General features: G+C 40.5%; 1 protein-coding gene across 1 annotated transcript in view; it reads left to right on the top strand.

Moving 5' to 3' along the window:
- The first annotated feature begins 8,507 nt into the window (after positions 1-8,507).
- TTC1 (tetratricopeptide repeat domain 1) overlaps positions 8,508-14,612 on the top strand; it is a 44,002-nt gene continuing 37,897 nt past the window's right edge. Inside the window, exons 1-2 of the mRNA XM_063086755.1 lie at positions 8,508-8,607; positions 9,676-10,041. Coding sequence (XP_062942825.1) covers positions 9,709-10,041 — 333 coding nt within the window. The 5' untranslated portion in view covers positions 8,508-8,607; positions 9,676-9,708. The remainder of the gene's footprint in view (positions 8,608-9,675; positions 10,042-14,612) is intronic.

The raw sequence follows: 14,612 nt of genomic DNA on the forward strand, positions 1-14,612 counted from the left end.
CTGCAGAGTTTTACAGCCAGATATATATCCATATATATTTATATACATATAAATTACCTTCAAAGCCACTTCTCCTTTTTTGCAGTTAGAGTTACCATATCTGTCTGACCTCTTTGTCCTTTAGAAGAACGTAGATTCTGTGGTTAGACTGGGCTTTACCCCCTTGCTCTATTCTACTAGCTGTGTAACGCTGGGGAAAACTTTCAACCTCTCTGAGCCTCAGTTTTATCATTTATAATAATAGTACCTACCAACTTCATCCATTTATATAACAAATATGTGAGTGCCTATTGTGCACCAGGCATTGTGAAAATCTAGAAATATATAGATTTCACAGCATCTAAGACAAGATTCCTATCTTTGTGGATCTTACAATCTAGTATAGGGAGTTATAATACTCAAGTAAGTAGATACTCAGGATTGGTACAGGATAGAAGATATGAAGGAGAGAGAGAGGGGCATGTAAGAGAGGAGCTACTTACGTGACACTGAGAGAAGACCTGAAGAATGAGGATGTGTAAACCATGGGAAGACCTGTGAATGGCATCTGGCAGAGAAAATATTAAGCACAGGTATCTGGAAATGGAAAAAGGATTGTTGTGTTTTAGGAACAGAAGAAAGTAGCATAGCATCCAAGAGGGAAAGTGGGAGATGGTTGGTTAATTCAGTTGGTTAGAGCACAGTGCTAATACACCAAGGTCAAGGGTTCAGATCCCCATACCGGCCAGCGAGGATAAAAAAAAAAAATTGTACAGGATTTATGTTTTTAAAAGAGTAGCTTACTATTTGGTTACTATGTGGTGAAAGGATTATAAAATGCAAGGATAAAAGTAGGGAGACCAGATTTATTGTAAAAATTGCCCACAATTACAAATGTAAAATAATGAGCACAGCCCCTGACACATGTAAGTTCTCTACAAATGATAGTTGTTCTGGAAAGTCTAAGACTGTCCTGTCCAATACAGTAGCCACTAGTCACATGTGACTAATGAACCTTTGAAATGTGGCTAAGGTAATGAAGGAGTTAAATGTCTCATTTTATTCAATTTAAATTCATTTAAATTTAAATTTAAAAATTGATATTTGATTCTGTTTTGAGGAGGTATATTTGGAAAAACTTGGATATATGAATCTACTTTTTAACTGTAAATTTTATAAAATTTGAATATAGATTCAAATACTTTTAATAAGAATTTGATGTGTTTAATGCTGCTACTAGAAAGGTCTTTGTCCCCCAACTTCAGGGGTCCCTTTCTTTCTACACACTGACTACCTGAAACTGCTCTCGCAATCTTATCTGCTGGCAGGTTAATTAGCTAATTAATCTCTTAAGGAAACTTCTCTTTAGTACACTCAACCTTTCCAGGGGCCTATTCATCTTGAGCTGCAGCCCCTCCCTGAGAAGTTGCCACAAACACTCAGGAAGTTCCATCTCCCTGTAGCTACCCTGGAGCACTGCTCTACATGTGCCCCATTATACATCCAGTCTCAGTCATTTTCTCCACGGGCATTCTACTTCTCAACCCTGAGGGCAAAGTGAAGCATACAGACAGGGCACATCAGGTAGCAATCCAAGAGCAGCATTAGAGGCAGGAGTTGCATCAATCCCAGGTTAGGTCAGGCGGATTTCAGAACCATGGAGAGCTCACCCGTCCAGGTACTGCCATTAAGTAGCATAGGCTAAGAGCCAATAGTGCTACACACTGAGGGAAAAGAAGGGAGTGTGGAAAAATGAGGAAGGCCTGCCTCTGGCCCTCCCTGGAGCTCACAGCCGAAGAGGGGAACTGGAGATGGAACAGTTCTAAGCAAGGTATAATCAGAGGAGTATCAGAATGCAGGAGAGATAGGGAGTAGTCCCCTTCATGCAAAAAGGGTGAGAAATCAAGAAGGCTTCTTGGAGGAGGAGGCACTTAAGTTAAGCCTTGGAAGACAGAGAGGATTTCAACAGGTCCAAGCCTAGGGCTGAGCTCTTAAAGCCCTTAATAAATGTACTTGTTGAACAAAGTATTGGATGGATGGATGGACAGGTGGATGAGGGGGAATTGGAACAAGGAAGATCTAAGCTCCAGATGTGCACAAGACAGTGCAGTGGCCCTGGAGGCCAGACAATGTGACCTGCTCTATCCTGGCTTCTGACTGAGAAAGCTGAAGCACTGAGCTCCATTCTCCCTGGGCCTAGACTCCTGGGGATGCGAGGGTGTGGGAGGCTTCAGGTGCAATGGCAGGTGAGAGCACTGTCAGTCCAACAAGAGGTGGCTGGAGGCTAGAGGAGCCCTCATGGCTGCTCTGACCCTGTTACTGGCTGGGGATGTTGTAGGAGTGGGCAGATGCCTGGTGCAGGGGACTCCTGAGTGTCCATACCTACATCCTGGTCTATGACATCTGCTGCTTTGACAGCTTTGAGTACATCAAGACCATCTGCCAGCAGATCTCCAAGGGCTGAGGGCTGCGCCTGGAACAGAACGTATGGTAGCAGTTGTATTGACCAGGCACAGCCTGCCTGCCCTTCTTTGAGTCAAGTGGCTGTGAGACTGGCACAGTTCTGAGATTCCTTCCTCACCCTGCAGGGTGATTGGCACCTCGGAGACGCCCATCATCATGGTGGGTAACAAGGATTTGGATCCCTGTACTGGCGAGCCACAAAAAAAAAAAAAAAATTGGATGTCCAAATTGAGATGTGCTATAATAGTAAAAAACACCCATGATCCTTTAGACTTAGTATGAAAAAGAGAATGTAAAGTAATTTGTTAATAATTTTTATATTGATTGTATGTTCAGAGGGTGATATTTTGGACATATTTGGTTAAATAAAATGTTATTAATTTTATTTAATAATATAAAATATTATATTAATTTTTCTACTGTTACTGTGTTTATACTGCTACTAGAAAATTTTAAATTACATATGTGGCTCATATTGCATTCTGTCAGTAATGCTAATCTAAGGGAAAACAGAACCCTAGAAATTTATTTATTTATTTTAATTTATTTTTTATTAGCATATTCATTGCTACAAATCATACTTATTCTTTATGCCCCAGTTTGGTGGTGCTGCTGGGCTGGTTGTGGATGTCAGGGGAGTATGGCTGAGGCCCTCAGCCTTCCCTGCTCCCTGGCTTGGGAGCCCAGGGGGCTTCCAGTCTTTCTAGGTTTTATAGGTGGTTTTTGGTGATGTGAGACCTTTACTAGTTAATATGAAATTTTGTCTCTGATCTGTGGGTATTTTGCTTTTTCTTTCAATTATGTGTTGGATTATTCACTATTCCCACCCATTAAACTCTGTACTGGAACTAATTTGTTGTCCTTTGCTTACTTCCAGAATGGGGGAACTTCCTGTGGGGACCAGCACATGAGCCCTATGGTTGAGCTAAATTGCTTCATTGCTGCTGATTCCCTGGGGAAGGCTTTTGTGCAGCTCAGGTTTCAATTGGTGACCTCATATGTACTTCCAGGTCTTGTGAGGTCCGGTACACCTGGGTTGTGTATAAACTCTAGTCTGGGCCTGAGGCTTTTCAGCAAACTGCACCCCTGCAGTTCTATATTCCTGACCAGACTCCACTGAGTGGTCCTACACTGATGGAGGACAGATCCGCTGTCTATGCTGTACACCAATGTTCCCCAGCGGGCCTGTCTCCCCCATCGCCTGCACTCCAAGCACTTACCATAGGGCCGGCCCTGTGCTGGTCTCTTGTGATGACTCACCGGCCTCTGAGTGGCTCCTTTTTTCAGTTGTCTGTGGCCCCTTGTTCCTATGTGGGTCCATGGGAACCCTGTTAGTGGTCTAGCTGTCCTGGGGGCCACCAAGGCCCTCTTCTCCCCTGCCACCTCCAAACAACTTCATACAAAGGGCACAGCTGTGGCTTTTGTCAGCTCTTGCTCTGTGTGCTCACCAGCTCCAGACTTGAAGCAGCTGGGGCTCAAAATGGTTGGAGCAGTTCTTTCTTTCTCTCATTGTGGCTTCTCCCACCTTCATGAACTCCACAGGTCTCTCCTCCTCTTCCCCTGAGCTTTAGTGGCCCCAGCTTGGCTGTCGTTGCTTTCTAATAGTTGTAAATTGGTTGATTTGTGGAAGAGAGTGACACTGGGTACTGTCTATTCTACCATCTTGACTGGAAGCCAGAAACCTAGAAATTTAAGTGCACAGAATGTTAACTCTTGAGTATGTCTTCTATCGGAAATCTCAATTTGAACATTGGAAACTTGAAAAAATAAACAGCAATAGCATATTTTGGAAACACAGAGGGAATGCAGGATCCGTGTCTTAATTACAAATTTTATATACATTTCATTCTCAAGGAATTCTTCTGGCATCCCTGACAGTTCCTGGACATTGGACCCTGCTTTGGCAAGCTGAGGACCCCAACTCTGGGGGAAGGGGAGAGATGGAGCCCCAGAGTGTGAGATTTTACCCCCAAAACTGGGCTCACTAAGCCTCATGGTATTAGTACATCCACTTTGAGCACAGGAAGAACTGAGTCAGTCTAGCATAAATTTAAATCTCTAGATCCAGTGAATTAAATGCACAGACCTTCCCAAAATTTAGCACAGCATGTGCATAAGTCACCAAGGAGGCAGGAGATATTTCTGCCTCTGCCTGTGGATTGTCTACAAAGCAATTTAAGTTAAGGTTATGTGCCATGGTCTGCACTAGTGCTCTACATTTGTTATCTCATTTAAGCCTCAGGAAACTTCATGAGGTAGATATCACTATTATGTCCAGACTATATTATCAAGATTCAGTGACTTGTCCAAGACTACACGGCTGCTAAGAGGCAGAGCAGGTATTCAAACCATGGCAGACTGACTCCAGAATCTATACTCTTAACCACCACACTGGACAGCAACCTAGCTGTCATGCTGGTGACCCAAAGGACCTCCCTCGAGGAAGACACTCCTTCACTTGTATCCTGTATTATTCCCAGTCATGCTAAGACTTGCTTATTTCTCCCAGATCTGGCCACAGATTAAGTGGACAGCTTCTTACTGACTGAAAGGTGATCATATGTCATTAAGAAACCACCCAATTACTCTCCCAGGAAGAAAAGCAGAGGAGGACCTGGTTCCTTTGCTAATTTCTCTATTTATTGCTATACCCACCACTGGACCTAGTATGATGCCTACCACTCATTCATTGCTCATTCATTCACGTTCAACATCCATTCTCTCAACATACTTAGGTGCTCAGCACCCTGTCTGGGGAGAGTGAATGGAAGCATTGCAAATATTACCAGTATTAATAATATTATTAATAATTATTAGTAACAGTAGTAGTAATTGACAAAATTACTATTACTATCAGTAGTTGATCATAATAGTGGTAATATTTGTGAGAGCTTCATTTATAATAATGAGTATAATAAAAACAAACATTTGTTGAGTACTTATTGTGTTAAGTGCTATTATTATTAAAGTATTTTTTTCTGTCTTGAACACTTCATTTTCTGTGTTTTAGGTTAGTCATAACACCATTTAATTCTTACAACAATCCTATAATGCAATTCCAAATGTCTTGATATCTATTTACTCAACTCAGAGAACTGAGTACCCAGTATTTGGGCCATAAATTCATGAAAAGATCATTCACCCATGTGATAACAGGATGTTCACTGACCCCTCACAATTGAAAGCAAGTCAGACTTGGTCTCTGTCCTGTGGAAACAACAACAGAACCATCCTCTAAGTGAAAAACATATCTTTTCCTTTTACAGGGAAGTTGTAAGGACTAAGAGACAAAATTTTTGTGGTTCCAGGAGTTGGTGGTTGGGCTTCCATTGTTAAAAATTTGGTTTTTGCTTCATGCTCTATACTTCAGCAACATTCAACTAGTAAATGGTCCCAGTAATGCTCCTGATATTTTCCTGCTCCTGATTCCATGTTCTTTAGCATCTCCGGTTTCCACTGAATGAATTATTCCTCTTTTAACAGCCTAACTCAAATATCTTTTTAATGAAGACCTACCAAACTTGGCCAATTGGATTTTGATTCCTCTTGGTGTAAAAAGAAGAACAGAATGCTTCTTCCTTTGCGCTCAGTAGCTCCTTTATCCTTCTCTCTGCTTTCCCACTAGCCTGTGAGCTCTTGGCATTGGGGGAGGGCAGGGACTTTCTCTTAATAGGCTTCATGTCCCCAGCTACTGGCACAAGGCCTGTCACATATTATTATTGTAGCTAATATTCATTAAACACTATGTGTCATGCCCTGTGATCTTTGCACTCTGCATTATATAATTTCTGTCTCTCAACAAACTTATGAGGTAGGCACCATTGTTATTCATCTCAATTTTTCCATATGTAGTAAATTTACATATTAAAGTTTAGAAGCATTAAGCAACTTGCCCAAAGACACACAGTTAGTCAGCAGAGCCAGAATTAGAACTCAAATAATCAAATAATTCAACTTAAAGATTTTTTTTACAGCAGGTGGCTCTTAATAAGCACATAGTCAATGAATATTAGCAACTAGGATTATTGTTCAAAGTTGGACAGCTAATAAAGTAAGACAGCTATCCCTGAGCTGGCCAGCTGCCAAAAAAAGAATAAATAAAAATAAGGTAAGAAAGCTGACATTGTAATTCATTTGTTTTATTTAATTTAACTCCAAAATTCACAGCCTTCCCTTTATACCAGAATTTAATTAGCAGGACCTCTTAAAGAGACGTAACCATTTATATTTTTGAAGATTCTGGTGTACTAAAAAAATTAATATTAAAAGATTTCCGAAAATCTGATATGTTTTTGATGTTTACTTTAAACATACTAAAGCTTTCAACATAAATTCAAAACACAAGTTTGATACCTTTCCCAAAAAAGTCTTTCCCATCTATCTCTGCAATAGGTTTTGCAAATTACCCAAAACTAATTAATGCTCTGCTCTGATTACTGGTTGGTTACCTTGAGTGTGAACACTTTATTTCAATTCTGTATTCCCAGCATAGTGCCTGGGATCTAATAAGCATTCAATAAACATTTCTTGAATGAATGTCTAGGGCGATAGTTTGCTTTTGGTCTCAGGACCCCTTCACATTCTTAAAAATTATTGAGGATCACAAAAAGCTTTTGTTTACATGCGTTATACCTATTAATATTTACCATAGTAGAAATTAGAACTGAAAACTTTTAAAAATGTTATTCATTCCAGATAACAATACAGTCATTGTATACCAACATAAATATTTTTATGAGTAATGATTATACTTTCCAAAACAAAAAATATACTGAAAAGAGTGACATTTTTTACATTTTTACAAATCTCTGACTTAATAGGAGACAGCTGGATTCACATAGCTCCTTCTTCATTCAATCGCACTATCATATGACCTATAGCCTCTGGAAAACTCCACTGTACACTCATGAGAAAATTAGTGTGATAAAGGCAAATAACAACAGTAGTGAGATAGGAAGTGCTTGGTTTCCATGCGCTGGGGTCACCGAACACATCTCTCAGTTTCAAGCCATTCTCCAAGGTCTCAGTTCCCTCCCCTAAAGGAGCGTTACCCTTGCTAGTTAGACCTATATCTCGCACCAACTATGCGAAATTGAGACAGCAAGGAGTTGGCTTATGCAAATCCAGTGGCTGGGCATGCTCAGTAGTTAAGGTTTATATAACCCTGGTAGCCGAGAATGCTCCGTGGAAGGGAGTTTAATCCTTTGAATGACCTTCCACTAGGGGCACTAAAGAGCACAGAATATTCTTGACTATGTCTGCTGCGTGTGATAGGATTTCAGCAGGGAACATGCCCTAAAAAGAGACCAACTGCCATGTGCAAGACTATGTTACATAACAGGGAACCACCCCCATAATTGAATATTTATTAGATATCATGAATATGTATTAGATAGCGAAACTATCTTCACTTTGCTGGCTGAGGTATGTATAATTTCTTTTGAATCAAACTTACTTTTAGCAGGTGGCTGCTCACTCTCTTGAGCCAGCCTGCACTCTGTACTGAACTTGAAGTGTGTATCTCTTGTGTGTTAAACTTGGAGTGGGCCCTGCTCAGTCTTTGGAGCTATGCTGCAATTTCTCTGTGAAGTCTGTATCTCTTGTTACCTTAAACCTGTTCTCACTTTCTACTGTGACTCTGCTCTTGAATTCTTTCCTGAAGCGGAGTCAAGAACCTGGTAAGAGGACAGGGTGGGTTAGGGCACGCTACCTGGGAATCCCCAGACCCTTTCTCCAACATCAGTATTATTATGAAAATTGTTTACCCCTTAAAAGGCACACTTTGAGAACCGATGGAGGGAGAATTCTATTTTTGTCAAAGTTTATGCTTTAGGACTCCTCTATACATTGCTAGCACGAGAGAGTTCAGGGTGAAAGAGTAAAACAAACACCATAGGGACAGGCTCTTTTCCTCTTTTTTTTTTTTCTTGCTCTTGTGCTGAGTAACGCAGTCTTGCCGAAACACAAGATGGCAACCGTCTCTCACATTTCAGTGCGTACAATGACGTCACACAGCAAACCTCGTCTTGAGGTTTGCACTACACTTCCCAGGATGCTTTGCCAACAGTGACGCCAGTGGTCGGCGCCAAAGGAAGTGCACCTGACCGAGCGGAAGTAGAAGATCTCAGAGGCTAGGAAGGTGGACACGCAAGGAGCAGTCAGGCTGTGAGTATCTCGATGGGTCGGTGGGTCCAGCGGACTGGCAGTGGGGCACGCCCGTAGGGGATAATCTGCTGGGAAGCGAGGACTGCCACTTCTGTAACCGTGGGGGCTCAAATTCCTGCGTTCTTCTACTAGACCCGGGAGCAGGGAGAAACAGACATTGCTGTGGAGGAGAAGTCTCCGTTTTAAGATGTTGCTGTTTTAACTTTTCTTGGGACGAGCTAGGGCGAATTCGGAATTGTCGCAACACAAGGGTCGTTGGCGTGATTTTGCTGCCACCAGAGGGGCGGGCCTGCTGACGGTCTGACTCAGCTTCTAGAGCAGTGGTTCGCAATTGGCTGCGCTTAGGAATCACTTGGGATGCTTCTTTAAAACAGACCAACCAACCTACAGATGCCTTTGTCCGCAGACCAGTAAATCAGCGTCTGGGCAGGGTCTTGGCAGCGGTATTTTCTAAAGTACCCCAAGTGTAGTGTTGTGCAGCTAGGATTGAGAACCATCCTTCTAGTGGTTCTGACCCCCACGGGAATCCTGTTTAAAACCACCTTCGCCAGGGCTCCCCTTTCACTTGAAGCTGCGTGGGCTCTACCACATGCATTTGGGTTAAGTAGATGATCACGGTTTGGCACGGATTACATTTTGAGCTCCACCAGAAACTTATTGTTGGGCTTCCTATGGTGGTGCTAGAAAGACAGACTGCAGTTTCTTATTCACGACTTGATTATTCATTCTGAACAAAGATTAGGGCCGCTTCATTTTTCCTGCAATTGTTTTAGCTTCTGCTTATTTTGGCTACTTGGACAAAACGCGAGCAGTGGAACATGGAAGAGTCACATTAAAATCAGTCTTTTTTGTTCTGGTACCAGATTTGACCAGGAGAGAAGTATCAGTTAAAATGACATTTGGCATTATTTATGGAATTATGATAACCTATTTTTTTATAATGAATTCCAGTGAAAGGAAATTAAGGTGTGTTTTTGGGCATCGATGCTGAGGTTTGTTTACGTGTGAAAGGCAGAATCTTTTTTTAGTATAAGCATCGTTCCATAGCAGATATTTTTTCTTTGCCAGAGCTTCAGCTTCACCTCCCTCACTGATTTCAGCATGGGGGAGAAATCAGAGAACTATAGAGTTCCAGAGGATCTGCTCAATGGTTTGAAGGTTACAGATCCCCAGGAAGCAGAGTGTGCCAGCCTTCCAGTTCCTGATCCCAAAGATCAGCATTTCGAGAGCAAACTGCTCAAGGATGATGACACCCATCCCCAGGAGGACCAGGGAGAAGAGGAGTGTTTTCATGACTGCAGTGCCTCATTTGAGGAAGAGGAGCCAGGAATGGTTAAGACTGAGGAAAAACCTGATGATGATGTGAATTCCTCTGAACTAGATGAAGAATACCTAGTAGAACTGGAAAAAAACATGCCAGATGAAGAGAAACAGGTAAATATTTTCTTAATTGTGTACAATCTGCCCCTGAAAGTTGTGTTTTGTTTTCTTTTCTTTTCAGCAGCTGGCCAGTACAGGGATCAAACCCTGGACCTTGGTGTTATCAGCACCATTCTCTAAGCAAATGAGCTGACCGGGCAGCCCAAAACTGCTTTTAAAAATGAATAAGTGTGGTTGATAGCATATCATAGACTTCATCTGTGGTAAAGAGTAACTTGCCCCTTTGCGTCCTTATTGCTTTCATAGTGATGGATCTGACATAAATCAATAGCATGACAATGAAGGAGTGTGCCTACTTAGCAAAGAACTATCCTTTTTTTTCCCTGTGAACTCCTATCAGGAGTTTTCTAACATTTTCTAACGTGTGTACACACACACACACACACACACACACACACACACACACACACACACACACACACACACACACACACACACACACACACACACACACACACACACACACACACACACACACACACACACCTTTTTAGCTTTCTTTAAATGACCTTTCTATTATTGGCTGCCAAAATTTCTGTAATGAACATCTTTTGTAAGACTATTTAGGATTATGATATGCTTCCTGTTTGTGTTAATCCCTTGTTAGTAAAATATGACTGCCTGAATATGTTGGTGGTGTTTTGGTTACAAATGGCAGTGGCTAGCTCCCAACAGAATTGTGTATGATAGTAGCTATCGTTTGTTTAGCACTTACAATGTACCAGCCCCTTAGCTTAAAATCTTACTTGTGTTTTCATTCACTCCTCACAACACACCTATGAAATATATGCTGTTATCATTCCCCGTAACAGAACAGAGCTTAGAGTGGAGAAGTAGCTTGCCCAAGATCACATACCTTGTAAGTGGCAGAACTGATTCTCAAACCCAGATTTGTTTTATTCCAAAGCCAAAGTATAATGTGGAATTTAGTAACAAAAACATATCTTCCTACAAAACAGAAACACTAATAAAATGTACGCTCTCCTGCTTCTTTGCCCCTGGGCCACATCCTTCACTGGGCAAGGCTTCACTTGTGGAGACAGAAGTCTTGGTGTTCTCCACATATCCTTCCTTCTGATCTGACAAGCATAGTTGTCTGGAATGTTACCATAATGTCTGAGCCTGTCTGCAAAGAACTTGAATGAGATTGTAGTTTATGCCACCGATGAGCTCACTCATTGAATAGGTTATGATAGATTGGTAATGGGATGAGATAATAAATGTGCAATGTAACAGTGGGGGTTGGGAGATTGTATGGGATGGGGAGGATCATCTTTCTCTGTCCTTAGGGACTTTTCATTATCAAATCTGTTGGTTTTAATGTGAATGTGTTAGTTTTTGTGCCACCAGAAAGGAGGATAAAAGGCAAAAATGAGCCAAGTTCATAAACTACCTAAACAGAAAAGGCTTGCAAAATTAAATCACGTACTGTTCCATAGCACTAGAGAAATGATTTTCCAGGAAGTGTTTTTGAGGTTCAGCTTTCATGTCATTAGTGCAGGCTTTTTGGAAACATTGATTACACATCTATGTAAAAAGTTAGCAGTGCTTTTCTGATACCTTAATATATTTTGCCCTGATATCACAGTGAATTTTCTAGTGGCATCTGGGTTTGACAGTTGAATAGTTTGGCTCAAAGTGTGACATACTCTGTTCCCCATTCCCAGTTTAGTAAAAAAAAATTTTTTTTTTTTGGTCTTCTATGCCAGGAAATCATATTTTAAGTTCTATAAATATTTTTAGGATAATACTTTTATTGACTATAATTTAATGCTGTAGATTTCTCAATATTTTTTCATTTTTTTCCTCTTTTTAAAAATTGATATAATTTACGTATAGTGAAACAGAATAAGATCTAATGTGTACATTTCAATGAATTTCAACAATTGTACATACCTGTGTAACTCACATCCCTATCAAGAGATAGAACATTTTCATCATGTCACAAACTTCCTTTGTGCACTTCACCAGCCACTCCTTCTCCCCCACAGACCCAGGGAACCACTGTTTTGATTCCTTTCCCACTGGTGGTTTTCTCCTGTTTCAGACTTTCATAGAAATATAATCATACAGTAGTACTCACTTTTAAAATGTAACCATTTTTGATTGTTTTATGTTTTGCATATCAACCTAAATGTTTTTATAACTGAATTTGAAAATGTGTAAGAATATATCATAGCATCAATATAACTGCAGTGATAGTCCTGTTATTTATAGAAATGTAAGCCACTAACTTCATCTTAAGAAAACAACCTGGGAGACTGCAGGCTGCCTTTAGCTAATTGTGGTACTACTCTATTAGCTATTTTAAGCTGTTTTGACACATATCTTTGTGAAATTAGGAAGCTAGCAAAATAGATGAGGTAGTATTTTCACTGTATATGTGATTTGGTTTTTATAGGTCATCGGGAACAGGATAGCGTTACACTTGATTCTTTTAAAATAGACAAAGTTTAGGGCCAGCCCGTGGCTCACTCGGGAGAGTGCGGTGCTGATAACACGAAGGGCCCGGGTTCGGATCCCATATAGGGATGGCCGGTTTGCTCACTGGCTGAGCGTGGTGCTGACAACACCAAGTCAAGGGTTAAGATCCCCTTACTGGTCATCTTTAAAAAATAAAATAAAATAAAATAGACAAAGTTTAGATAGTTCAACAAAAAATACAAATGGCAAAAAAATGTGAAGACTTTCAGCCTCACTAATAAAAAATGTAAATTAAAACATTATGTTTCATTTATTAAATCAGATCATTGATCTAATGTTAAAAAGAAGAGAGCATAGGAACTCATAATAATATTGGTAATTTAAATTGCTACTTCACTTCTGTGGGATACAGATATCAAATTTTTATATGAACATTTCTTTAGACCAGGGTTGTCAATGGTAACTCCTGCCATGATGGGAATGTTCTATATCTTCACTGTCCAGTATGGTAGCCACTGGCCACATGTGGCTATTGAGAACTTGAAATATGGATAGTACAGCTGAGGAACTGTATTTTAATTAATTTAAATAGTCACATGTAGGTAATGGATAAATATTGGAGAGTGTAGCTTTAAATTCCTGATTTTCTTCTAGCCATTTATTTTAAGAAAATTATTAGAGACATGCACAAATGTGTTTACAAAGATGTGCTGCAGCATCATTCATAATTTTGGAACACTAGGAAATGTTAAAGAGAGGGCATGTGTGGTATAACAAGAGATTTATTTGGTCTTTCTTCTTGCTTTCTGGCACAGTGTCCTTTGGAGTTTCCTAATAGAAGTGAACCTCTTTTGATAACACACCTGGGATTTGCTATTGGTGTCTGAACTGGGGGCAGTTTTGTGAGACTGAGCCCTTAAACTGTGAGAGCTGACATCATCTCCAATAGTGTCAGAATTGAATTGAATTATAGAACATTCAGTTGGTGTCCTCTGAAGAACAGCTTGGTATGGAAAAGCCCTCACATCTGGTGTCAGAAGTGTCATTAGGGTATAGTATGGTAGGAGAGAAACAGAGTGTGGTTTTTCCCAGAGTATTATTTAAATTTTTTTGTCATACTTGCACAGTGTGCAGTGCAGTTATTGAAAGATAAATCTTCAGTATTCATGGAAGGATGCCTGAAATGTAGTGTTAAAAGAATTAAGCAGTTATAAAAGTGGCATTTAGTAGAGACTTGGCGGGGAGGAAAAGGAGCCAAGTGTGTGATATTTGAGAGGTAAGCATTCCAGACAAAGGGAGCAGTTAGTATAAAGGCCCTAAGGTAGCAGCAAGCTTGGTATGTTCTTGGCATGTTCAAGAAATGGGAGGGCCAGTGGCTGCAGCATAGTGATTAAGGAAGAGCAAGGTGATGAAGTAAGCAGGGAACACCGATAAGCCATGGTAAGGAACTTGAAGTTTATTCCAAGTGCAATAGGAAATAGTTGGGTGATTTTAAGCCAGAGGAGAAACAGAAGTTATTTGCATCTTAATGTTGTGCAGAGGATAGGAGAGGGGCATGAATGGAACATTTGAGGCCAATTAGGTTCTGATGCAGTGACCTAGGCAAAGACGATAGTAGCTTGAACTGTGGGTTTGAGAAGTGAATATTTTCAGGATGTATTTTAGAGATAAAGTTAATAAGACACAGCGGTAGATTCGATTGGAGAGATGGAGTGAGAATTTAGGATGATTCCTTGGCTTCAGCTACTGGGTGGATGGTGGTGCCAGTCAATACTCCAAATGGAAAATATCCAAAAAGAACCCCCAGAATAATAATACAGTACAACAATTTTAAAAATGCAAATTTAAAAAAATACAATATAACAGCTATTTATATAACATTTACATTGTGTTAGGTATTATAAGTAATCTAGAGATGATTCAAAGTATGGGGGAGGATTGCATCGGTTATGCAGATATGCCATTTTACTTAAGAGACTTGAGCATCCTCGGATTTTGGCAGCCACAGGGTCATGGAGCCCATCTCCCTCAAATACTGAGGGAAGACTGTATGGAGAAGATGAAGGGACTTTGAGTTCATCAGAGCTCTGGTGATTTAATTCTTGCTTGCAAACAGAAGTTTTCATTTGTAAGCCGAAATG

This window comes from Cynocephalus volans, chromosome 2 (assembly GCF_027409185.1).
Source record: "Cynocephalus volans isolate mCynVol1 chromosome 2, mCynVol1.pri, whole genome shotgun sequence".
NCBI lineage: Eukaryota > Metazoa > Chordata > Mammalia > Dermoptera > Cynocephalidae > Cynocephalus > Cynocephalus volans.